General features: G+C 46.0%; 1 protein-coding gene across 4 annotated transcripts in view; it reads right to left on the reverse strand.

Annotated features, from left to right (window-relative positions):
• RAD50 (RAD50 double strand break repair protein) overlaps nucleotides 1-27,914 on the reverse strand; it is a 202,183-nt gene that overhangs the window by 97,010 nt on the left and 77,259 nt on the right. For all 4 annotated transcript variants that reach the window (XM_073569696.1, XM_073569486.1, XM_073569566.1 and 1 more), the window contains 2 exons: nucleotides 24,167-24,342; nucleotides 21,275-21,512 (listed from right to left, as the gene is read on the reverse strand). In XM_073569696.1, the coding sequence (XP_073425797.1) occupies nucleotides 21,275-21,512; nucleotides 24,167-24,342 (414 nt within the window). The remainder of the gene's footprint in view (nucleotides 1-21,274; nucleotides 21,513-24,166; nucleotides 24,343-27,914) is intronic.

Genomic DNA, 27,914 nt, shown 5'->3' on the forward strand with positions numbered 1-27,914 from the left:
CACTTAGCGATGCACCAGCGATCCATATCGTTGTCGGGATCGCTGGTGCATCGCTAAGTGTAACGGTACCCTAAGTGGTACGCTATATGGTGTCCTATTGTCGCAATGCTTTTTGACTGCTGGACAATATAATCAGTGTTCTCAATCATGCACGTTCAGACACACATTGATAAATGTTATCAGTGCATGCTTTATTAGGTTCATTCAACTGTGGTGTGGTCAGTGTGTAGATCGGCACCTTCGTTACTGCATTGGATGCTATGTATCTCTGTACTGCACCTATGGGTCTACCATTGGTTGATCAAGCCAAGCCCCTAATGTATGCATCATGGGGGGGATCCCTTCCTCTGAGACCCAATTAGTCACTAGCTGACCAATGAGGATGAGTCTGGAGTTCACGTCACAGCGTGGGAGTGGCCGAGCCGTTAATTAGCCGGCATCCTGACGGCACTATTTGATATAAGTAAATGCAGTAGCAGGAAGCACCGTTAGTGTCTTGCCGACTAATGTATCAGGTGGTGATATCTCGCAAAGGGAAATATAAATGAAGTATGGAGCCCCATGTGAATTTCGCTTTATAAGACGCACCTGATTATAAGACGCACCCCCAAATTTGGTGAAGAAAGAGAGAAATATTTTTTTTTAATGTTAAATGGAGGTGTGTCTTATAATGCCAGTGTCCGTCTTTCAAATGACATATACATGTCCCTCATCCTGGTATCTATATAACCCTCATCCTGGTACATGGCCCCCCCCATCAAATCCTGGATATGTCCCCCCTGGTCACTATATGCCCCTCTGCTGATGCTGACACGCACATGGCCCCCCGTCCCTATATTCCCCCCTGCTGGTATGCACACAGCCCCCCGTCCCTATATTTTCCCCTGCTGGCATGCATACGGCCCCACCGTCCCTATATCCCCCCTGCTGGCATGCATACGGCCCCACCATCCCTATATCCCCCCTGCTGGCATGCACACGGCCCCCCCGTCCCTATATCCCCCCTGCTGGCATGCACACGGCCCCCCGTCCCTATATCCCCCCTGCTGGCATGCACACGGCCCCCCCGTCCCTATATCCCCCCTGCTGGCATGCACACGGCCCCCCGACCCTATATTCCCCCCTGCTGGCATGCACACGGCCCCCCGTCCCTATATTCCCCCCAGCTGGCATGGACACGTCTCCCCCGTCCCTATATTCCCCCCCTGCTGGCATGGACATGACCCCCCCGTCCCTATATTCCCCCCTGCTGGCATGGACATGGCCCCCCCGACACTATATTCCCCCCTGCTGGCACGGACACGGCCCCCACATCCCTATATTCCCCCTGCTGGCAAGCACATGATAAAATAACAAACAGTTAACTCACCTTCCGATGATGGCTCCGTGCTTCCAGCTCCCCCATGGCTCTTCCTCTTTCATTGTAGCTTCAGGACCTTCCATCACATGACCGCAGTGCTGCACACTGGGAGTCACGTGACCGCAGGTCCTATTGGCACAGACACAGGAGGAGCAAGGGGGGAGCTAGGAGCACGAAGCCATCATCAGAAGGTGACTATAGTGACGGGGCAGTGGGGGGAGAGTGCAGGCTCATGCAATATGCGCTGCTCCCCTGTCCACCAACTCGGCGCGGCTTCAGCACCGAGGTGATGGACAGCAGGTGCAGTGAATATTACTTGAGCCTAATGAGCAGGAGCACTGACCACCCGCTGTCTCTGCAGCCCGCAGCCAGCCCACCCCAAATCCGTGACACCATGCCAGAGCCGCCCCCCCTCCTCTACAGCACACATTCGGATTATAAGACGCACACCCCACTTTCCCCCAAAATTTGGGGGAACAAAAGTGCGTCTTATAATCCGAAAAATACGATAATCACTGATGCTTTGATAGCTATAGAAGACAGGTTGACGGGCAATATAGGCTAAGGTACAATATGTACAGTAAAGATTAGTAGTAATATCTCCATACAGGAGACATGAAAGCAAGGATATTTGTATGTCTCAGAGCATGTCGAAATCACCTTAGATTTATATAAATTATATGCTTAGTTTCTGATGGACATGTTGAGAAGTGTACTATAAAATGAATGGTGGAATTCTTCTCTAGGAATATATCCTCTTAACATGTTGCAATATGAACCATAATGGTTCAGTCCTTCCTTCTCATGTGATGGCAACTGACCTGTATATGGGCCAATTGTTTTGTGGGATTAGTTACATAAAACGTTTTATGACTGACTACATATTTTGGTTGACAAAGGTAACTAAAATAGCAGCTCTGTAATGAATAGAGAAGAGCGAATCAGAAGTGTAAAGTTCGGGGCTTATACTGGATACCTAGTGTCTGGTGCTGAACCTTGAACACGGACTACTCTCGGATGTCTGTTGTACTGTTCGAGTTCGAATACCAAATAAAGTTTGTTGCAGGGCAGCCAACCAACAAGCTTTAAGGCTGTGGGCATTTCCAGAGCCATCACAGTCATGCTAAGTATGGGCATGGCTGTGATTGGCCGATGCACCACGTGACTTGGCCTCTTTAAAAGAAGGATCATGGGTTAAGCCACCATTCCAATCTTAACCTAGTGCAGAGTGCCCCGACAGACTGGTACAGAGTGTCCCGACAGCCTAGTGTAGAGTGCCCTAAGAGCCGTTTGCCCATTGCCCTAAAAGCCGGGTGCAGAGTGCCCCGACAGCGTGGTGCAAAGCGCCCAGACAGCCTGGTGCAAAGCACCCTAAAAGTGTGATAATCTGCTGGGCTCTTTCTTCTCCACTGTCCCATTTCTTTGGGTGCAAAAAAATGAGGAAATCATCAAACAGGGGACGTGGTGCTGCTGGTGATAGTACAGTCATGGCCAAAAGTTTTGAGAATGACACAAATATTATATTTTCACATGATCTGCTGCCCTCTGGTTTTTATGTGTGTTTGGCAGATGTTTTTATCACATACAGAAATATAATTGCAACAATATTATGAGTAACAAAAGGTTATATTGACAGTTAAAATGAGTTAATGCAGCAAGTCAATATATGCAGTGTTGACCCTTCTTCTTCAGGACCTCTGCAATTCTCCCTGGCATGCTCTCAATCAACTTCTGGATCAAATCCTGACTGATAGCAGTCCATTCTTGCAAAATCAATGCTTTATTTTGTCTGAATTTGAAGGTTTTTGTTTGTCCACCCGTCTCTTGATGATTGACCACAAGTTCTCAATGGGATTAAGATCTGGGGAGTTTCCAGGCCATGGTCCCAAAATCTCTATGTTTTGTTCCCTGAGCCATTTAGTTATCACCTTTGCTTTATGGCAAGGTGCTCCATCATGTTGAAAAAGGCATTGTTGATCGCCAAACTGCTCTTGGACGGTTGGGAGAAGTTGCTCTCGGAGGACATTCTGGTACCATTCTTTATTCATGGCTGTGTTTTTAGGCAAGACTGAGAGAGAGCCCATTCCCTTGGCTGAGAAGCAACCCCACACATGAATGGTTTCAGGATGCTTGACAGTTTGCATGAGACAAGACTGGTGGTAGCGCTCACCTCGTCTTCTCCGAATAAGCCATTTTCCAGATGTCCCAAACAATCGAAAAGGGGAATCATCAGAGAAAATGACTTTACCCCAGTCCTCAGCAGTCCACTCCCTGTACCTCTTGCAGAATATCAGTCTGTCCATGATGTTTTTTCTGGAGAGAAGTGGCTTCTTTGCTGCCCTCCTTGAGACCAGGCCTTGCCCAAGAGTCTCCGCCTCACAGTGCGTGCAGATGCACTCACACCTGCCTGCTGCCATTCCTGAGCAAGCTCTGCACTGCTGGTAGCCCAATCCCGCAGCTGAAACACTTTTAAGAGACGGTCCTGGCACTTGCTGGTCTTTCTTGGGTGCCCTGGAGCCTTTTTGGCAACAAGGGAACCTCTCTCCTTGAAGTTCTTGATGATGCGATAGATTGTTGACTGAGGTGCAATCTTTCTAGCTGCGATACTCTTCCCTGTTAGGCCATTTTTGTGCAGTGCAATGATGACTGCACGTGTTTCTTTCGAGATAACCATGGTTAACAGAAGAGAAACAATGATGCCAAGCACCAGCCTCCTTTTAAAGTGTCCAGTGGTGTCATTCTTACTTAATCATGACAGATTGATCTCCAGCCCTGTCCTCATCAACACCCACACCTGTGTTAATGGAGCAATCACTGAAACGATGTTAGCTGGTCCTTTTAAGGCAGGGCTGCAATGATGTTGAAATGTGTTTTGGGGGATAAAGTTCATTTTCTGGGCAAATATTGACTTTGCAAGTAATTGCTGTTAAGCTGATCACTCTTTATAACATTCTGGGGTATATGCAAATTGCCATTAGAAAAAATGAAGCAGTAGACTTTGTAAAAATTAATATTTGTGTCATTCTCAAAACTTTTGGCCATGACTGTAGTGTAGCTGCTGCAGGGAGAGGACGGGGTCGGTCTGTGCTTGCTATAAGCCCAAATGAAACATCTTGCTCTGGTGCAAGCAGGCGACAGGACTTTCTGTGTAATTTTGTAAGTCCGAGTACCGCTGGAAGAATGGTTAGGCCAGAACATGTTGGAACTTCCCTCAGGACCTGGTAGATTGGTGAAGATCCAAACAAAGTTGTCTAGCCATCACAAATTTTTTTTTTCTCATTGTCAAGTCATCTAGATCCTGACACTTGCCCATTGTCTTTGAATTGTCAGATCAGATCACTTGTTGCCTACTACATTGCCTTAGCAGTTGTCAATGTTACTCACTTAACTAGTCAGTGTTTCATGTTACGGCAGATCAGTGTTTTTGACATATATCATAATGATGAATATATACCTACAGGCCAAACTCAACTTTATTCCTTTCTGTTTACATTTCTGAAATATTGAATACGTACCTTGGACTAGATAATAAAAACTAAAGTTTGGCAAATGTTGCCATCTTGTGGCTGTTTGTCATCATAATGTGGTGTTTATTCAACAGAACATTGTCCTCCTTTGCAGTGATTAGAAAACTCGCCGAATATACAGTAAAAGTTCTATTCGGGTCCAAACTTAACCTCGAATTTGACCCAAGACCCGAACCCAACAGAAGTAAATGGGGACCCGAACTTCTCTCATGGAACTGACTTAAAAAAAAACCCTAAAATTTACAAAACTAAACTAGCTATCTCGAACCACAAGGCATAGGTCCAAGTGGAGAAAGAGGTGGATGTGTCAGTACAAGTGGAATAATATAGTATGAACCCAAAATAAACTACCAAGCTACAACCAGGGGGCGAAGGTTCAATTGGAGAAGATGGATGTGGTGCTGTAGATGGACGAGGCAGAGAAGGAGATAGCCAACACAGTTTATTGGGTTTTCTATTTGAGGAGAAGGCATCCAAATGAAACGAATGGCAAATAAGAGTTAAAGACTAGCTGATGCGGCTGTTATAGTTGTCTAGTCTTCCAAAGGAATTGCTAAGTCCTGTGGGATCCACGCCTGGATCATTTTAACGACTGTTAGCTTCTCCACGTTGGATGTGGACAGGAGCATAAGCCTGTCTGTGATGAGACCCCCTACCTTGCTAAAAACACGTTCCGACAGTACACTTGCCGCAGGGCAAGCCAGCACTACCAAGGCATAAAGGGAAAGCATGTCCAATTTGGAGACCCAGAAGATAAATGGAGCAAACTCATCTGTTAGTACATGGAGACATGTGGACACATACTTTTCCACCATGTTTTTCTAACCCTACCTCCTGCTAATACAGACCATATCAGATGATATTGCTGGATGCTGTGGTTTGCTCATAAAGTTTTGCCACATTTTGGCCACGTTAATCCTGCCTTCCGAGGTGATAGTGGTGCCTCAGCTGTGTGAGCGACGTCCTCCTCCACTGCCTCTTTGTTCCACTGTGCCCATTGGCAGGTGGAAAAGCCATTAGTAGTTTTCCTACCAGCGTGTGCTTGTATTACCGCATTTTGAAATCCTTCTTCAGTGCCAGAAGTAAAGATGGTATGTTGTCCTTGTACCAGGGATCCAGCAGGGTGGCAACCCAGTAATATGCACTAGTAACAATACCGGCAACTTGGCGGTGATTGCCCAAGCACTGCAGCATATATTGGCTCGTGTGTGCCAGGCTGCCCAGAGACAACGACAAGCTGCCCTCAGTGGGAAGTATGTCGTCTGGGTACTCTGTATCCCCCAAGCCAAGATCCAGTGATGCCCGTAAGCTAATCTGAGAGCCATCATGCTGTGAACACGGATGTTTCTCCTCCACCGCTTCCTCATCATCCTCCCACACTGTCCTCTGGCTGGACCATGGCTCATGGGTGGCTTGGGGGGCATCTCCTCTTTCTCTAGAGAATTTGGGGAATGGAAAGCTAAATACTACTATGGGATGGTGTGGAGCTGATTGGTGACACTGGTGAGGCTGTCACATCCTCTCTTACATCTTTTCAACATCTTGTGTGCTCACCATTTGTGCAGAGATATTCGGGCCTACGAAAGGATGCATAATGTCTTGTCGCCTGCGTGCACTAGAGGAAGGTGTTGTATTACGGCACTTAGCAGGTATAGAACAAAGATGTCCTCTCCCTGCATCAGCCACATCAGCATCACCATGGACGTCCACATTCCTTATTTGATGTTCTCATTTTTGGAAGTGGTTTTTCTAACCACTATTCGCAAAGAGATGGCAGAAGAGTAGATTTATTTATTTGCAACAGTACTAAAAAACATACACCAGACCATAAAAATTATTTTTTGGGCTTATAAATGGCAACTAGATGGCTGATGCCAATTATTTATCTCACAGACTAGCAAAAACACACACCAGTCAAGAAAAATTATGTTTTATACTGAGACATGACAACTAGATGGCTGATGCAAACATTTATTTCACAGACTGCTAAAAAAAAACATACCAGTCCGGAAAAAATATTTGTGGGGTCTAGAAATGGCAACGAGACGGCTGATGCAAATATTTATTTCACAGACTACTAAGAAAATACGATATACAGTGGGTTCGGAAAGTATTCAGACCCCTTTAAAAAAAAATTTTCATTAATGTACACTCTGCATCCCATCTTGACTGAAAAAAAAAACAAACAGAAATGTAGAATTTTTTTCAAATTTAAAAAAAAAGAAAAACTGAAATATCACATGGTCATAAGTATTCAGACTCATTGCTAAGACACTCATAGCTAAGTCACATGCTGTCCATTTTCTTGTGATCCTCCTTGAGATGGTTCTACTCCTTCATTGGAGTCCAGCTGTTTAATTAAACTGATAGGACTTGATTTGTAAAGGCACACACCTGTCTTCTATATAAGACCACACAGCTCACAGTGCATGCCAGACCAAATGAGAATCATGAGGTCAAAGGAACTTCTAGAAAAAACACAGCGGTAAGGAACGATTTTTTTTCGGCCTACTAATGGCAATGAGACAGCTGATGCCCATTATTTATTTCTCAAACTACTAGAAAACACAAAACAGCTTAAAAGGATAGTACTCTCACAGGCAGGGGGTGCTGAGTACACACAGTGGCTTCAAGGACAGTATTCCCACAGGTGGGGTGTGCCGAGTACACACAGCGACTTCAAGTACAGTACTCCCAGAGGCAGGAGGGGGTGCAGAGTACACACAGTGGCTTCAAGTACAGTACTCCCAGAGGCGGTGGGTGGAGAATACACACAGCGGACTTTACCACAGTTCTCTCTCAGACAGGTTTGCAGAGTACACACAGCGGATTTATCATAGTGCTACCACAGATATGTGCTGAGTACACACAGCTTTTTTTTGCAGAGTGCGCAGTCAGAATCTGTCCTTCACTCCAGCTGCGTCCTATCCCTATGCTAATGAGAGCGTAATGGCAGTGGAAATCATGAGCTGGCCTTTATATATGTGGTTACTTGGCATGGCTGTGATGGCTCTGGAAGTGCCCACAGGCTAAAGGCATGATGATACCCGAACAGGAAAACGGACATACAGTAAAAACTCAGTATTCGGTAACAGACCTCCTCCTGGTAATCCCTGCATGTATTGTGGCTTTTGAACAGCCGCGAGTCATGCAGTCGCAGTTCTAGAACATATTATTCAAGCACATTCACTCATCACTACACAGAAACAGTGCAGTAAATAAGACAAGCAACATGATGTAGAACTATCAATGTGGAACTAAAGACACTACTGAAGAAACGTGCACCATTGGACGGATAGCAACATTTTTTTCTTATCCAAATGCAAAAAGGAGATTTTTGTGTACTCACCGTAAAATCTCTTTCTCTTAGCCTCTAATTGGGGGACACAGAACCATGGGTGTTATGCTGCTGTCCACTAGGAGGCGACACTATGCATAATCTGAAAAAGATTAACTATGGCTCCTCCTCTGCAGTATACACCCCTGGACGGCGTCAGCCATCTCCAGTTTTGTGCAAAAGCATTAGGAGGAACGGAACAATAACAACATAACCATGCCTGTAAGAGGGCTACTATGTACTAGCTCAAAGAACAATATGAGAACTTAACCGTAACAACGGCCCGTAAGGGCAACAGGGTGGGAGCTGTGTCCCCCAATTAGAGGCTAAGAGAAAGAGATTTTACGGTGAGTACACAAAAATCTCCTTTACTCTGTCGCCTCATTGGGGGACACAGAACCATGGGACGTCCCAAAGCAGTCCCTGGGTGGGAAGCAATGGACGAATATTGTGCTAGCAGGTCCCTAAACTTGGGACACTGCCGCCTACAAAACCCGTCTACCCAGGCTCACATCCGCTGAGGACTGGGTATGAACACTGTAGTGTTTTGTAAATGTGTGCAGACTAGTCCAAGTGGCCGCCTTACACACTTGTTGCGCCGAAGCCTGGTGTCGAATGGCCCAGGAGGCCCCTACTGCACGTGTAGAGTGTGCCGTGATACCGGCCGGAAGAGGGGAACTGTTAAGTCGGTAGGCCTCATGTATGGTGGACTTGATCCACCTGGCAAGGGTAGCCTTGGAAGCCGGCAGTCCCTTGCGACCGCTTCCGGAAGAATGAAGAGAGAATCAGACTTCCGGAAGGGAGCAGTCCTGGACACGTAAATCCGCAATGCTCTGACGAGGTCAAGCGTATGCAGAGCCTTCTCCACTCTATGAACCGGAACCGGGCAAAGGGATGGCAGTGAAATTTCCTCATTGAGGTGGAAGTTGGACACAACCTTCGGAAGGAAGGATGGTACTGTACGGAGAACCACCTTGTCCTGGTGAAAGGCTAGGAAAGGCCATCTGCAGGAAAGTGCTGACAATTCCGACACTCTGCGTAACGAGGTGATTGCCACTAGAAAAACCACTTTCTGTGACAGAATGCAGAGTGGAACTTCTTTAAGGGGTTTGAAGGGTGGTGCCTGCAATGCTGTCAGGACTAGATTGAGGTCCCACGTGTCCAGCGGACGTTTGTAGGGAGGAACCAATCGGGAAACTCCCTGGAGGAAAGTCCTTACTTGCGGTTTGGTAGCAATGCGCCTTTGAAAAAAGACTGAAAGCGCTGACACCTGACTCTTAAGCGAGCCTAGGGATAGCTTGGAGTCTAGGCCCGATTGAAGAAAACCTAGGACCTTCGGGAGAGAATAAGGGAGTGGGACTTGTCCATGAGATTCGCACCAGGAAAAGAAAGCTCTCCAGGTACGATAATAAATCTTGGTGGAGGCTGGCTTCCGTGCCCTGATCATGGTCGCAATGACTTCCAGTGAAAACCCTGCCTGGGTTAGAATCCAGGTTTCAAGGGCCTTGCCGTCAAACTGAGAGCCCCTGAATTCTGATGGTAGAACGGACCTTGAGACAGAAGGTCGTGACGGTCGGGTAGACGCCAGGGGGAATCTGCCGTAAGTTGAACGATGTCTGCGTACCATGTACGTCTGGGCCAATCTGGCGCGATGAGGATGGTTGGAACTCCCTCTTGTTTGATCTTCCTCACGACCCTGGGGATCAGGGGGAGGGGTGGAAAAATGTTCAGAAGTTGGAACTGGGACCAGTCCTGGACCAGGGCATCCGCTCTGAGCGACCGAGGGTCGTGTGTCCTGGCCATGAAATTGGAGACCTTGGTATTGAGATGGGATGCCATTAGGTCCACATCCGGGGTTCCCCAGCATTGACTGATCTGGTAAAAAATCTCGGGATGGAGAGACCACTCCCCCGAGTCCATTCCTTGCCTGCTGAGGAAGTCGGCTTCCCAATTTTCTACACCCGGAATGTGGACCGCAGAGAGTACCGACCGCGTGTCTTCCGCCCAGTGGAGGATATGTGTCACTTCTCTCATCGCCTGGGCGCTGCGGGTCCCGCCTTGGTGATTCACTTATGCCACAGCCGTGGCATTGTCCGACTGTATCCGTATGTTCGAGGCTGCGAGCAGGTGATGAAAGGCTCTCAGTGCCAGGAAGATGTCCCGGATTTCCAGGACATTGATGGGCAAGGTCGCTTCCCTTGGTGACCACTTGCCTTGTGCCCTGTGATGTAGGTGCACCACCCCCCAGCCTGTCAGGCTTGCATCTGTAGTCAGGATCTTCCATTGACCTGAGAGAAAGAGTTTTCCCTGTGCAAGCGAGGTTGGCTTGAGCCACCAATGCAGGGACCTCCTGGTTGACGACGTCAACCGGAAGTCCCTGTCGAGGGAGAAGGGATTCCTGTCCCAAGATCTGAGTATGGCTAGTTGAAGAGGCCGGAGGTGAAACTGGGCAAATGGCACTGCCTCTATTGCTGCTGCCATCCTGCCGAGGACTCTCATGGCAAACCGGAGAGATCGGGGAGGACTGTGGAGGACTCCCAGACGGATGGCCAGTGTCTTGTCCTTGGGAAGGAGCACCAGGCCCCTGGAGGTGTCGAATAGCATTCCCAGGAAGGGTAGAGTCTGACTCGGGGTAGTCGATGATTTCTGTAGGTTGACTAACCATCTCAGACGACTCAGTGTGTCTATTGTGATTGAGACACTGATCTCGCAGTCCTTGAAGGTGGAAGACTTGATGAGAAGGTCGTCCAGGTACAGGATGACTAGAATGCCTCTTGAGTGCAGAACGTCCATGGTGGCTGCCTTGACTTTGGTAAACGTTCTTGGAGCCGTGAGGAGTCCGAACGGAAGGGCGACAAACTGGTAGTGGTTTTGGTTTACCGCGAACCTGAGAAACCTTTGATGGGCGGGAGCAATTGGTATGTGCAGATATGCATCTTGTATGTCTATGGAAGCAAGGTATTCTCCCTGCTCCATGGATGCAATGATGGACCGGAGGGACTCCATGCGGAAATGACGGACCCGTACATATTTGTTGAGCTGTTTTAGGTCTAGTATGGGCCGTACGCTGCCTCCTTTCTTGGGAGCTACGAACAGATTGGAGTAGAACCCTCAGAATCTTTCGTTCGCGGGAACCGGCACCACGACTCCTGCTTGAAGGAGGGAGGAGACCGCTTGGTGGAAGGCACGAGCCTTGTCTGATGGTGTTGGAGGGATAGAGAGGAAGAACCGGTTCGGTGGAGTGGAAGTGAACTCTATCTTGTATCCGGAAGACACTATTTCCCTGACCCACCTGTCTTCTGTAATAGGCAGCCAGACTTGCTGAAAGAGCAAAAGTCGCCCGTCTACTGGTGGGGTGTCTTCCGGAGTTCGAGAGTCATGATGAAGCGAAGTTCTGAGGTTTTCCTCCCTTTGGTTTCGCTTGGCCTGCTTTCGACTGCCAAGTCCTGTCCGGTCTCTGCGCCGTCCGTGGGTTGTCCCTGCGTGGAGAGCGGTTACGGTTTTGCGCTGGGCGCAAGACGGACCAGCCCGAGGAATTCCGAAAGGATTGGAATCGTGTCTGGTTTCTTCGTTTAAACGTGCGCTTCGGTTTTAGTTGAGGGAGAGAGGTACTCTTACCCCCAGTGGCATTGGCTATCATTGTGTCCAACTTTTCGCCGAAAAGCCTTCCAGTAAGGTACGGAAGATGCGTGAGGGACTTCTTTGAGGCCGCATCCGCTTTCCATTCTCGCAGCCAGAGGATACGCCGAATCGTAATGGCGTTTGCCGCTATCCCCGCCAGACCTCTTGCTGAGTCTAGGGCTGCGTGAAGCATGTAGTCTGCTACCACTACTATCTGGAACGCTTGGTCCGAGAGCCCGCCATTTGGAACTTGAAGACCCTCCTGTAGTTTTTTGGTCCAAGCCAGGATGGCTTTCGCCGCCCAAACTGAAGCAAACGCAGGGGCCAGGGAGGCCCCTGCTGCTTCGAAAATGGAATGAGCCATGCGTTCTACTTGCCGGTCTGCTGCGTCCCTGAGGGTTGAGCTGTCTGGCAGAGAGAGTAAGGTCTGCGCTGCTAGTCTAGATACCGGGGGGTCCACCTCGGGCGTATCTGTCCACTGTTTGGTGTCTTTCTGTGAGAAGGGGTACTTCGCTTCCAAATATTTGCGATTGGCAAATTTTTTCTCAGGCTGCGAAAACTGTTTAGTAAGTATCTTCTGAAACTCATGGTGATTAAGGAAGACCTTAGGTGGTTTCTGAACGCTTTCGAAACAAATCTTATGTTCTGGGGCTTCCGAGACTGGCTCTGAAATTTCCAGCACCCGATGAATGGCAGAGACTATCTCCTCAACTAGCGCTGTATTGCTAGTGGGGGGGGGGTACCACGGACCTCTCCATTTTGTTGTCTGAATCGGAGTCACAGATGCCTTCCGAATCCTGTGTATCGCTAAGGTGATCCCTGGTGGGCGACCTGGGGCGGGGGTCTTCTGTGGTGGGGGATCTCTGTGGTGAACTGCATTGTCTGTCTCTGATAGGGAACTGCCTAGGAGACCAGGAATGACGGTGTCTCTCCCTGGGATGGGATGACCTTGTGCTATAGGACGACTCAGGCGATCGTGACCTGTGGGTCCGCTTACGTCTGAGAGTCGGAAGCAGCATGTCCCTGAGACAAGCTGTCCGTTTGCTGGGTAATGTTCATAGCCGGGACCCGACCCTGCAGAGCTTGCAGCAATGTGGCGGTTAAGTTATCTATGGACTGTGTCATAGACTGTGACATCTGAGTAGCCCACTCCGGCGTGGTATCTGACACTGGAGCGTTGGTAGGGACTCCCTGGGGTTCTGACCCAGAGTTCTGGATGCAATCCCGGCAGTGCGGATACGTGCTGCCACTGGGGAGCGTGGCTTTGCAGGCTGTGCAGAATGCATAGAAACATTCCTGCCTGGTTCTCTTTCTTGAGCCTGGCATAGTGCACAGAGGCTGGCTATCAGGGATCCTACAGGGGTGGCTACGCAGAGGGAACCCACAGAGAGCCTTATAGGAAGTATGGATTCACAGCTGAGTAAAGAGAACCCAGCTGTGATCTTACCCCACCAGTGTGCCTCTAGGTCCAGCGCCGACAGATCCCCGTTCTGTGCCCCCCGGAGACTGCTGTGGTTCTCCTCTGCTGAAGGCGTCCGTTATCAGGGTGTCTGCAGCCAAAAAAAAATGGCCACCGGGACGCTGAGGAGAGGAAGGAGGGGGCGGAGAGTTGAAAAAGGCGCGCTGGGCTATGTAGAAACGCGCCCTTTCTGCCTCGATCCGCCCCTTCTAAGACACTCTAGAGTGTCATTTTAGTCATCCGGGGGGCGGGCCGGGGGCAGGGAAAAGGCGGCGGCTTCAGCTAGGCCGAAGCCGAGGTCTCAAGTAGAGGCCTGATGCCCAGGAGGGCTCCAGAGCGGCGCGGTAGTCCAGGAGGGGGTCGGATTTGTACCAGACCCCCCCGGAATGGGCGACTAGCTAGCGGTGGGGGCAGCAGGGGTAGCGGTTCCTAGAAAGCCCTGTCTCTGCTGTGCCACGTCTGCCTGCACCTTCCCCCGGCCTTCACAGGATCCCACAGCTGGTCTGGGGTCCCTGGATGCTGCAGAGTGCTGCCTATACTCCGACCCTACCTGTGGCGTCTCCACTTAATGCCCCCTGCGGGGGATTAGGGAGGGTGCGTCTGTCACCGTCAGGGGGTCTTCATCCTCGCCTCAACCTCAACCCAGACCCCAAAGGGGTTGGGGAAGGAGGGGGGTCTCAATTTCGGACCAGTACCCGAGGGACTGGGGAAGAGCCGTCTCCACTTCAACTGGGCACCCCTAGAAAGGGGGCCAAGGAAGGAGCCATGCCGGGAGTCTCGCTGGAGACCCACTTTTCTTCATCTGTATTTCCGGACGAAAAAAGGAAAAAACGGAAGAAAAAGGTGTGCCTCCTTGCGACACTAAGCAAAAACTGGAGATGGCTGACGCCGTCCAGGGGTGTATACTGCAGAGGAGGAGCCATAGTTAATCTTTTTCAGATTATGCATAGTGTCGCCTCCTAGTGGACAGCAGCATAACACCCATGGTTCTGTGTCCCCCAATGAGGCGACAGAGTAAAGGAGAATGTAATTTCCAAAGCACTCTGGATTACATATCCAATTCTACATACCTACAATACGCATTATGCACAAAACCTTTGTCACATGACTTTTGAGAGCCTAAAACCACATTTTGCATGTTTTCTAAATCATCTCTCTATATAAAAATGAATGTGTGTGTGTGTGTGTATCACCAACCAATCACGAAGCATCTTTCATTTCACCAGAGCTGTTCAAAATAAGCTAAGCTGTGATTGGTTGCTATGACCAATAGTTTTCCTTGCAAAAAATCACTAAGCATCTCTCATTTCACCAGAGCTGGTTAAAAGTAGCTGAGCTGTGATTGATTGCTATGACCAACAGTTTTCCCACTTGACAACACCTCAGCAGACACTGACATGGTGGGAGAACTATAGCATCCCTGGGAACATAAGCTCCCAGCCACTGTCTGCCCCCCTGAAAGGAGCACAGAGCACATGACAGAAAATAATCCCCCCTCCCGTGCCTATATCCCCATCACACATCCTCCATCCTGTAGGCACATCTTCCCTCTTAAAGGGATCATTGGTATGGAAGTCAGAGCAAATCCATCCAGCGCTTTGGTACTGACCCCAGGGTCTCTTAAAGGGATCATTGGTATGGAATTTAAGGCAAATACACTCTACGCTTTGGTACTGACCCCAGGCCTTTCTTAAAGGGATCTCCGGTATGAAAGTCAGGGCAAATCCATCCAGCATTTTAATTCTGACTCCAGGCCTCTCTTAAAGGGATCCCCGGTATGGAAGTCAGGGCAATTGCCTTCAAATGCTCTGGTACTGACCCCAGGCCTCTCTTAAAGGGATCTCCTGTATGGAAGTTAGGGCAAATCCACTCAGCGCTCTGGTTCTGACCTAAGTCCCCTCTTAAAGGGATCCTCGGTACAGAAGTGAGGGAAAATCCACTCTGCGCTTTGGTACTGACCCCAGGCCTCTCTTAAAGGGATCTCCGGTATGGAAGTTAGGGTAAATCCCTCAGCGCTCTGTTTCTCACCTCAGGCTTCTATTAAAGGGATCTCCGGTATGGAAGTCAGTTCAAATCCACTCAGCGCTCTGATTCTGACGCCAGGCTGACGGGATGATGTGGGATATTAGTGGTAGTTGTCCGGTGGCTCTGGCTGATGGGATGATGTGGGGTATTAGGAGTAGTAGTCCAGTGGCTCTGGCTGACAGGCTGATGTGGGATATTATGGGTAGTAGTCCGGTAGCTCTGGCTGACGGGATGATGATGTGGGATATTAGTGGTAGTAGTCCAGTGGCTCTGGCTGATGGGATGATGTGGGATATTATGGGTTGTAGTTTAGTAGCTCTGGCTGACGGGATGACGTGGGATATTAGTGGTAGTAGTCCGGTGGCTCTGGCTGATGGGACGATGTTGGATATTATGGGTAGTAGTCCGGTAGCTCTGGCTGACGGGATGATGTGGGATATTAGTAGTAGTTGTCCTGTGGCTCTGGCTGATGGGATGATGTGAGATGTTAGGGGTAGTAATCCAGTGGCTCTGGCTGACGGGATGATGTGGAATATTATGGGTAGTAGTCCGGTAGCTATGGCTGACGGGATGATGTGGGATATTATAGTGAATGTGGCTATGCGGAATGGGCGGGAATCTACACTCAGCTTTATATATATATATATATATATATATATATATATATATATATATATATATTCATTATAATTTGTTATAACTAACCGTAGTTAGTTACTATGCCCGGGCAGCGCCGGGCTCTTCAGGTAGTCATGAATAAAGTTTCCCCGTCCCACATTGAAATTTCTGTTTAACGTCACTTGTCTTATTTACTGCACTGTTCCTATGTCCTGTTGTGTATAAATATGTGACTTCTGATTTATTCTATGCCTGATGAAGGGACCTACAGTGGGGGAAATAAGTATTTGATCCCTTGCTGATTTTGTAAGTTTGACCACTGACAAAGACATGAACAGTCTATAATTTTAAGGGTAGGTTAATTTTAACATTGAGAGATAGAATATCAAAAATAAAATCCAGAAAATCACATTGTATAAATTATATACATTTGCATTTTGCGGTGAGAAATAAGTATTTGATCCCTCTGGCAAACAAGACTTAATACTTGGTGGCAAAACCCTTGTTGGCAAGCACAGTAGTCAGATGTTTTTTGTAGCTGATGAGGAGGTTTGCGTACATGTCAGGAGGAATTTTGGTCCACTCCTCTTTGCAGATCATCTCTAAAGCATTACGATTTTGAGGCTGTTGCTTGGCAACTCGGAGCTTCATATCCCTCCATAAGTTTTCTATGGGATTAAGGTCTGGAGACTGGCTAGGCCGCTCCATGACCTTAATGTACTTGTTTTTGAGCCACTCCTTTGTTGCCTTCGCTGTATTTTTTGGGTCATTGTCTTGCTGGAAGACCCAACCACGACCCATTTTTAATGTCATGGTGGAGGGAAGGAGGTCATCACTCAGGATTGTACGGTACATGGCTCCATCCATTCTCTCATTGATGCAGTGAAGCAGTCCTGTGCACTTAGAGAAACACCCCCAAAACATATTGTTTCCTCCTCCATGCTTGACAGTGGGGACAGTGTTCTTTGGGTCATAGGCAGCATTTCTCTTCCTCCAAACATGGTAAGTTAAGTTAATGCCAAAGAGCTCAATTTTTGTCTTATCTGACAAAAGCACCTTCTCCCAATCACTCACAAAATCATCCAGGTGTTGACTGGCAAACTTATGACGGGCCTGCACATGTGCCTTCTTGAGCAGGGGGACCTTGCGGGCACTGCAGGATTTTAAAACTTTACAACGTAATGTGTTACTAATGGTTTTGTTGGTGACTGTTGTCCCAGCTGCCTTGAGATGATTATCAAATCCCCCCCCCGTGTAGTTATAGACTGATCTCTCACCTTCCCCATGATCAAGGATAACCCACAGCGGCATTTAACAGGTTAACAGCCCTGGGTGGATCGCGAATCCCCATGTGGCTGTTAGGGGCATATATCAGCTGATGAAATCAGCTGACATGTGCCAGGAAAGATGTGGGCTCAGCGCTGGAGCCAACATCAAAGGGAGAGAACCGACAGACGCCGTATGCATGTTGTGAACGGGTTAAAAGAGGGTGATCTCAGTGTGAGACATGAAATGACAGCCAGACTTGCTCTCCTGATCTCAGTACTGGTAATGTCCCCTTTCATTTAAAATAAGCTCCGGAGGCAGAGTCTCATGCAGATCTGTGTCCGACCCATAGATCTTAACAGCTCATTTACACGTTAACTAGTGATGAGCAAGTAGCATTGCTGCTCGGGTTTTCCCGAGCATGCTCGGGTGTCCTCTGAGTATTTTGGCGTGCTCAGAGATTTAATTTGTGTGGACGAAGCTGCATGATTTGCGGCTGCTAGCCAGCCTGAATACATGTGGAGATTCCCTAACAAACAGGCATTCCACCCATGTATTCATTCTGTCCAGCAGCCACAACTCATACAGCTACGTCGACAAACACAATCTCCGAGCATGCCAAAATACTCAGAGATCACCCGAGCATGCTCGGGGAAACCCGAGCAACGAGTATACTCGCTCATCACTAATGTTAACCCTTTCACCCCAAAGCCTGTTTTCACCTTCTTGACCAGGCCAAATTTTACAATTCTGGCAAGTGTCATTCGTGTGGTAATAACTGGAACGCTTCAACAGATCCCACTGAGACCGAGAATATTTTCTTGTGACATATTGTACTTCATGATCGTGGTAAAATTTGTTCGATATAACGTACACTTATTTGTGAAAATATCAGAAATTTGCTGAAAATTAGGAAAATGTTGCAATTTTCAAACTATTAATTTTTATGTCCTTAAACCAGAGTTATGTTATGCAAAATAGTTAATATATAACATTTCCCACAGTTGACCAGTGATTTCTCATTTTTAAAACAAAAGTTACAAAACCAGTTTTTTTTCCAGGGACCACATCTTATTTGAAGTGACTTTGGGGGCCTATACAACAAAAAATAACCAAAACTGACCCCATTCTAAAAACTGCGCCCCTCAAGATGCTGAAAACCACATTCAAGAAGTTTTTTTTAACCCTTCAGGTGCTTCACAGGAATTAATGGAATGTGGAAGGAAAAAATTAACATTGAATTTTTTTTTCACAAAAATGTTACTTTAGACCCACATTTTTTTTATTTTCACAAAAGGTATTAGGAAAAAATGGACCCCAAACTTTGTTGTGCAATTTCTCCTGAGTATACGCCAATATCCCAATATGTCGGGGAAAAACTACTGTTTGGGCACACGGCAGAGCTCGGAAGGGAAGGAGCCCCATGTGACTTTTTAAATGTAAAATTTGCTGGAATAATTAGCAGACGCCATGTTGCGTTTGGAGAGTCTGTGATGGATACTAAACAGAGGAAACCACCCACAAGTAACACCATTTTGGAAACTAGACCCCTGAGGGAACTTATCTAGATCTGTGATGAGCACCTTGAACCCACAGGTGCTACAAAGAAGTCTATAACGTTGAGCCATGAAAATAAAAAAATGAAATTTTATCCCACAGAAATGTTCCTTTAGCCCCCTTATTTTATTTTTTTTTTCCACAAGGTTAACAGTGGAAAATGGACACGAAAATTTGTTGCGCAACAATACCTAAAATGTGGCTGAAAACTACTTTTTTAGGCATAAATCAAAAAGGAAATGAAGCTATATGCCATAAAAATTACAAAATCTTTATTGAGACATTAATAAAAAACATGTTAAAAAACATACGGAATAGGGACAAAATACGCAAAATGAAAAGCCACTCATTCAAGGTAATGAAATGTTGATGAGAAGAAATAGATCAATAATGTTAATCCAAATACAAAAAAGCGTATAAAAAGTTAGAAAAAGTTTGTTGGAAAAACCTCATTAAATAAGTGTCATAGGCTAAAAATAGTCAGAAATGGATACAATTTAAAATTCTGAATACAAAGAGAGACCCTCCCGAAGAATGTGATATTTTAGAAGTCCCATAATTAAGTGTATACACTCCCCTTGAAAAAGCAACAAGCGAAACACGCGACGGGGTACCGCCACCGCTTAAGGTAATGTAGAGATATACCTCCTTTGTACATTTCCCAATAATTGAGTCACTTTGATCTGTTATATTATATCAAGGCTTTTTGCTTGGTATACTTCTCATTGCGCACTGTTGTTTTGAGCCATACTTTTCTTTGGAAACCAGGGCAGATTTTAAGCCATCTTTTATAACTCCATTGTTACACATTTAATTAGGGGACTTTTAAAATATCACATTCTTAGTTAGGGAGGGTCACTCTTTGTATTTTAAATTTATGTTTAATTTTTGAAGCTGCCTCTAGGCATTTTCTTGTTGGGATTATACTTTTTTTAGGCACAGTGCAAAGCTCAGAAGGGAAAAAGCACCATATTAGAGTTCAGATTTTGCTGGACTGATTTGAGGGTTCCATGACACATTGAGAGAGATCCTGAGATGCCATAATAGCAGTAGCCCCCAATAAGTGACCCCATTTTACAAACTTGTCATATTGACACCACAGGTGTGTCACAGAATTTTCTACAACTGGGCAGCGAAGAAAAAATAAATTACATTTTTACCACCAAAATTTTCTTTTAGCCCCAGATTTACATTTTCACACTGGGAAATTTGTAAAAATGGCACCGAAATGTGTCCCACAATTTCTGCTGAATGTGGACATACCCTATATGTGGCTGTACAGTACAGCCTAGCCATATGGCGAGACTCAGGAGAGACAGAGCACTATTTACCTCCTGTAGAGCAGATTTTGCTAGAATAGTTTGCAGACTCTATACACAGAGCACCTAAGTGCTAGAAGAGCAGAATCCACCTTCATGTGACCCCATTTTGGAAATTATACCCTTTTGGGAATTTATCTACAGGTATAGTAACGATTTTGACCCCATGGGTGTTTTCCAAAAAGAAGCAGCAGTGAAAATTGCCAACCGCCATTGTGGTGCCCATAAGTTGCAGTCATCAGCACGTTGTATTCACAAGTACGTGGTAATACCCAGCTTGTGCTTTTGTAGACAGGCACCTGTAAATTAGGCGGGCTGTCATTGCTACAAAAATGCCAAACATGTGGACTTTAAATGTGGTTTAGGCAAACTGTGGGGGTCAGAAAAGAGGGGGGGGCATTTGGATTTGGCAGTGCAAAATTTGCAGAACTTCTTTTGGAGGGGGGAGGAGCTATAATGCTTTTCCAAAGTCTCTGCACTACCAGTAACGTGGAAGCATCCTCTATATTTCCGTTAACAGATCACTGAGCTGAGCGGGATTTTGTTTTTTTTCAGCGTGAGCCTGCACAATCACAGCGCCACATCTATAAGGCGGTTTGCAGTAACACTGCTCCGTGACGCTGTATAAGGCGGTTTGCAGGAACACTGCTCCGTGACGCTGTATATATACACAACATAAGTTGGATAGGGGTTAAGAAAAATATGAATTTCTCGGGAATAAGACATCAGATTACGGATATCAAGATATCATTTTATTCAACTTTCTATAACCTGCGTGCCCATATAGATGGCTTAGGAGAGTAGATCCTACTGACAGAATTGATTTAAAAGATATCAAAAACCACTTGTGGTGTTTTGCTCAACAGCTTTACAGGTATAATTATGTTAGAAACACATGCCTTCTAGGTCTGCTGGACAGACAGAAGCAACAGTCAGGCATTGGAGAGTGTACTAGTCTTGTACGCTTTGAAAGAAAATAGATGCAAAATGCACATGGTAAGCAATGTGAACTAACCAAATTGTTTCATTGTTTTTGCAGAGGACACAGATTTTCTTAAAGATTTAGTATTAAATAGGCCAGTTGCACAAATCAATGTAACTTGATATTAGTATGATTGGGCAGAAATCTCTGTGTGAATGCACCCTTAAAAGCAGATACAAAGAACAGGACTGTGCTGTACTTGCCTCATTGGTTTCAGCTCCATCATCTCATCCTTTCTTTTCTCTCTTCTCTTCAGTTCGGTTTCTGTAGTCTTCAGTTTATCTGGAACCAGCCTAAGCTTGGACTGCATGTCATTAATTACATCCTGCAGCTCAGCTTCTGAAGGAAAGATTCTTTGGCAAACTGGACAGCAAGGTTGGTTCTCCTCTGTCAACTGAGTGATGAATTGTGTGTATACTGCAGTTGCCCCAGCCAACATCGCTGTGAAAGAGTATAAATATTAGAGTGTTTGAAGACAGCATGGCTGAGGTAGTCTGACATAAAAAAAATAGAAATGGAAAACTCACAACAGATTAACAGAGATTGAAGCTGTAACTCTAGATCAGCCTATGCTAGCTAGCTTACTGCCTGCAACATATCATCCAAAGGAAAAACAACATTTATTGCAATAATTTTAAGTTACGATAAATTTATTTTAAGTAATGTAATGCTTTCTATGTGTAGGTAAAGCACGTACTTTTTTGTTAAAAGCTGTCGAGCAATCTGCGGGCAGATCTATCAGTCTGAATGTGTGCATCAGGAAGCAGGTGAATCTGAGCTCTGTGTGTACCTAAAGTCCGAGCAATGCCATAGTGTGGAGAAAGCATATACTGCCCATATGCCTACATGGAAGTTAAAAGGATTGTACAGGATTATCACAAAATGGGGTAAGGACAGAAAATGTCTTAAAATAATACACTAAGTGCTATTCTGAAGATGAAAGGGGCAGCAATTCCTAAGAACCCACAAGCAACCCTTTTAGAAATGTTACCTATGTCTTAATGTGCTTATAAAAAAAATCTCTACTAAGACACTTAGGGTACCGTTACACGTAGCGATGCACCAGCGATCCCGACAACGATATGGATCGCTGGTGCATCGCTAAGTGGTCGCTAGTGAGTTGCCACATAGGCAGATCTCACCAGCGACATAGCAGGGTTCGGGGGTCGCTACTTACCTGTCAGACGCGGCGATCCTGATGTCCTCCGGCCCGCGTCCACGCGTCGCTAGTCGGCACCACAGGAAGCCCAGCAGGAAGCGCTCGACGAGAAATGGTCCAGGACCTTCTCGTGCGACCAGCGATGAGCAGCAGGGGAGCCGGTTGGTGGTAAGTATCAGACATAGCGATATCGCTAGCAATATCGCTGCTACGTCACAAAATCGGTGACATTACAGCGATATTGCTAGCGATATCGCTGTAATGTTTAATGGCGGCTTTACTTCAAAAGCAGCTAAAATATTAATCCCTTGCCGCTGTAAATCTATATACCCCCCATTCTCTAGAAGAATGGTTTGCAAAAATACACGGTTCATCACATGAAAAGTTTGATAGCCTTAATTCAGACTAAAATCAATGTAACTGCGACCAAGTGGTTTCACTGGGAATCCTCTTCTCCATCTTATCAGTTTTGAGATAAATATACCGTATTTTTCGGATTATAAGACGCACCCCAAATTTTGAGGAGAAAAATGGGAATTTTTTTTTTTTTTAATAAAATGGTGGCGCTTCTTCTAATCCATGCATCTCACTGCTTCCCGGGGGTGGTGGCTGTGGTGAAACGGGGTCCCAGGGTCGCTGCTGGAGGAGGTAGGAGTGGGGTGATGCTGCAGGCCGCAGGCTGGGATGAGGGGGTGCCTGCTGTGCTGCGCTGAAATCTCATCTCCCGAGATCTTGATGCCGAGATCTCTATCTGCGCATGTGCCGCCCCCTGGCGGCCATTTTTCCAGAGTCCATCGCACAGAAAACCATGGAAGAACTGCCGGGGGCTCTGGACTTTCACATAATGTTGGCAGAGCCCCCCGCAGCACCCCGGGCATCAGCGCCGCACACCCCGTACAGCAGCACCCCCTCATCGCAGCCTGCAGCAACGGTACCAGTAAGGTACCCAAGTTTGAGGGTGAAAAAGTGTATCTTATAATGTGTAAAATACGGTATATAGGAATTATCTCCTCTTTGCTACTAATTCGGCTTCTAAAATACATTTCCACCCCCTTTGTTGGTCGTTCCCTTTTCACATAATGTGTCTGTTTATTGAATAGATGGGTTTTCACGGTCTTTGAATGTTCATTTCCCCAACTCCTTCCTCCCCCTCTATCCTTCTTTCTCTCACTTCTCTACTCCTTAATACATACATGTAACTATTAAAAAGAGTGGTATTAGGTTATTGATTCATCTCATGTTTTCTACGTGTTGAGAAGCTTGTTTCCTATTATTCTCCATCCCCTGATTTTGATTATTCGTTGTATATGATTCTTTCTTTCTGAAAAATCAATAAAAACTTTGAATTATAAAAAAAAATCCCCTGCCACACCAGTGGCTCCTGCTATTTCGACATGCTGTCACTAGCCTTAGAGGCAAGTAACTTACATGGAAGCAGCAACCCCTGAGGACAAAAATTGGCTTTTAAGAAGATCACAAGAAAGATGGATGTGACTTCATGGTAACAGTAGGACTTTTGGAAAAAATAACTTTTACAATAATTTTTTTCAATAAAAATACTGCATCCTTTGGCTTTTACAGGCTATTTGTTTCCCTCCTACAGAATGGCAATAACGGAGAATCTGTACGTCCACTCGTACTGATGGGGAGTTTGTAACTCATTTCCATGTCCTTTATTTAACTCCTCTGTACCGATTTAAGACAACACGCCACATCAAAGTTGAGAGGGCTGAACTTTGATATGATAACAATTTAGCAAAAAATTAGTTTTAGGCAAAAATATATGCAATTAAATGAAAAAAAAAGCCTCCGAAGATATATGCATACACTTTATTTTACACAACACCTTCATTCAAAAAAATAAGATGGTGAAACAAGCATATACTAGCAAACACACTGAAGACCCAACTAAAATAGAGTAAGCAAAGCACCTCACCCCGCTGTTTAGAGGTTTTTTCTATATCATCCTGCAGACGAGTCAAATCACTGTCAAAGTCTTGACTACCACACACATTAAAGACTTTGTCTTCATATGATGTACACTGTTCTTCTTTTTTTCGTAGTTCATTGCTCATATGATTTTTATTCTGTTCAGCTGAAACCAGCTCCTTCCTAAGATAAATTAAAAAACAGGTGATTAAATAACAACAGAGGAAGAATTGTTTTATGTTTGTAAAGTGAGGAAATTACATTACAAGTCACAGTTTCAGTAATGCACAGTTTCAGTGATGACAAACATGGAACAACTAAAGAGTACATTCATGTGTCATCACTGAAACAGGACTTATATCAGATCTTTGTTTATTTCTGCAAAAATGTTGGGAGTGTTATGATGGAGCTAATTCAGCTTTGGGAAAGTATAATGCATTACACACCTTACCTTTAGCATATTCATACGTAGAGATGTTTTATTATTCCCTTATATTTCAGAATGAAAATACATCAGTGACACACAAGCCAAGGCAAACCATGTTGTAATGTACTCACTGCAGATACCACACTTCAAGTGTAACCTTCGTCTCAGAATATTTTGCAGTGCAAGTCATAATGCCATAAAGTCATTTCTGACTAACTTGATTTTAATGCTATTTACCTGCAGATTAGCCCTATGTGCCCGATTAATTAAGGTACTTATACAAGAAGTAAAACACCTTGAAATGTTGGAAAATTTTTGAGTAGGTTTACCGCTTTTGCTTGAGGCCCAACTTGCTTCACAACATTGGTGGAGCAGGCGCGGGAAGGGACATGGCGAACCATGCTCAGGAAAATTCATCAAAAGATACAGAGAAGTGTAACTTATTCCAGAAATACATCCAGTCCCTGAGTGGAGTAACATTTCTGATAGAGGTGCACAACAATTGTAAGATGTACCTAAATTTATTAAGTGGCATGCAACTCTTAACCCCTTCACGACCTTTGACGCCACGTAGGCGTCATGAAAAGTTGTGCCAGAACGACCCATGACGCCTATGTGGCGTCATGACTTTAAAGCCCCCCTGCGGGTCGGGTGACCTAGGTCACTGAAAGGTCACCCGACCCGCAGATACAGGGGGCTTTGTTCTTCGCCACAGGGGGCGTGGCTTCGCCCCCACGTGGCTACGATCGCTCTGATTGGCTGTTAAAAGTGAAACAGCCAATCAGAGCGATAGTAATATTTCATCAATGAAAATTGATGAAATATTACAATCCAGCCATGGCCGATGCTGCTGCTGTAGCATCGGACATGGCTGGAGACACCGATTCCACCCCCCCCCCCCCGGCGATCGCCCCCCCCCCGCAACTGAATGACAGTGGCGATCTGCCGCCGCTGTCATCATCTGCCCCCCTCCCATTCCCTCTGCTCCCCGCCAGATTCCGATAACCCCCTCACCCCCTCTCACCTCCCCCGGCACCTTCTAAGTCCCCCTGTCGCTCCCGGTGTCCGGCGGGACCGGTTCATGGGCGCCGCCATCTTAGAAAATGGCGGGCGCATGCGCAGTGCGCCCGCCCGTATCTGCCGGCTGCAGATTCTATTCTTTCATTTTGATCACTCTCACAGTGATCAAAATGAAAGAAAAAGTAAATAAACCCCCCGATTATCACCCCCATAGGTAGGCACTACTAATAAAATAAAGAAAATATTTTTATTTTTATTTTTCCATTAGGGTTAGGGTTAGGGTTGAAAAGAGGGTTAGGGTTGGAAAGAGGGTTAGGGTTGGAAAGAGGGTTAGGGTTAGGGTTGGAAAGAGGGTTAGGGTTGGAAAGAGGGTTAGGGTTGGAAAGAGGGTGAGGGTTGGAAAGAGGGTGAGGGTTGGAAAGAGGGTTAGGGTTGGAAAGAGGGTTAGGGTTAGGGTTGGAATTAGGGTTAGGGTTGGAATTAGGGTTAGAATTAGGGTTAGCGTTGGAATTAGGGTTAGGCTTGTGGTTAGGGGTGTGTTGGGGTTAGGGTTGGAGTTAGAATTGAGGGGTTTTCACTGTTTAGGCACATCAGGGGGTCGCCAAACGCGACATGGTGCAACCATTGATTCCAGCCAATTTTGCGTTCAAAAAGTTAAACGGTGCTCCCTCCCTTCCAAGCCCTGCTGTGTGCCCAAACAGTGGTTTACCCCAACATATGAGGTATCAGCGTACTCAGGAAAAATTGCACAACAACTTTTGGGGACTAATTTCTCGTGTTACCCTTGGGAAAATAAAAAATTGGGGGCTAAAAAATTATTTTTGTGGAAAAAAAATGATTTTTTCATTTTCACGTCTCTGCATTATAAACTTCTGTGAAGCACTTGGGGGTTCAAAGTGCTCACAACACATCTTACATACGTTCCTTGGAAGGTCTAGTTTCCAAAACGGGGTCACTTGTGGGGGGTTTCCACTGTTTAGGCACATCAGGTGCTCTGCAAACGTAATGACGACCGCAGACTATTCCATCAAAGTCTGCATTTCAAAACGTCACTACTTCCATTCCGAGCCTTGACGTGTGCCCAAACAATGGTTCCCCCCCACATATGGGGTACCAGCGTACTCAGGACAAACTGGACAACAACTTTTGGGGTTCAATTTCTCCTGTTACCCTTGTGAAAATAAAAAATTGCGGGCTAAAAAAATCATTTTTTGAGGAAAAAAAATATTTTTTATTTTCACGGTTCTGCGTTATAAACTTCTGTGAAGCACTTGGGGGTTCAAAGTGCTGCTCACCACACATCTAGATAAGTTCCTTGGTGGTCTAGTTTCCAAAATGGGGTCACTTGTGGGGGGTTTCCACTGTTTAGGCACATCAGAGGCTCTGCAAACGTAACATGATGCCCGCAGACCATTCGATCAAGTCGGTATTTCAAAACGTCACTACTTCCCTTCCGAGCCCCGACGTGTGCTCAAACAATGGTCCCTCCCCACATATGGGGTATCAGCGTACTCAGGACAAACTGGACAACAACTTTTGGGGTCCAATTTCTCCTGTTACCCTTGTGAAAATAAAAAATTGCGAGCTAAAAATTCATTTTTTGAGGAAAAAAAAAGATTTTTTATTTTCATGGCTCTGCGTTACAATCTTCTGTGAAGCACTTCGGGGTTCAAGGTGCTCACTACACATCTAGATAAGTTCCTTGGGGGGTCTAATTTCCAAAATGGGGTCACTTGTGGGGGGTTTCCACAGTTTAGGTACATCAAGGGCTCTGCAAATGAAACATGATGCCCGCAGACCATTCCATCAAAGTCTGCATACCAAAACGTCACTACTTCCCTTCCGAGCCCTGACGTGTGCCCATACAGTGGTCATCCCCCACATATGGGGTATCAGCGTACTCAGGACAAACTGGACAACAACTTTTGGGGTCCAATTTCTCCTGTTACCCTTGTGAAAAAAAAATTGCGTGCTAAAATTCATTTTTTTTGAGGGAAAAAAAATGATTTTTTTATTTTCACGGCTCTGCATTATAAACTTCTGTGAAGCACTTGGGGGTTCAAGGTGCTCACCACACATCTAGATAAGTTCCTTGGGGGGTCTAGTTTCCAAATGTATTATGACGCCCGCAGACCATTCCATCAAAGTCAGCATTTCAAAATGTCACTACTTCCCTGCTGAGCCCCAACGTGTGCCCAAACAGTGGTTCCCCCCCACATATGGGGTACCAGCGTACTCAGGACAAACTGGACAACAACTTTTGGGGTCCAATTTATCCTAGTACCCTTGTGAAAATAAAAAATTGCCA

This window comes from Dendrobates tinctorius, unplaced genomic scaffold (assembly GCF_039654945.1).
Source record: "Dendrobates tinctorius isolate UK_male_01 unplaced genomic scaffold, ASM3965494v1 ptg000001l, whole genome shotgun sequence".
In the NCBI taxonomy this organism is placed as follows: domain Eukaryota; kingdom Metazoa; phylum Chordata; class Amphibia; order Anura; family Dendrobatidae; genus Dendrobates; species Dendrobates tinctorius.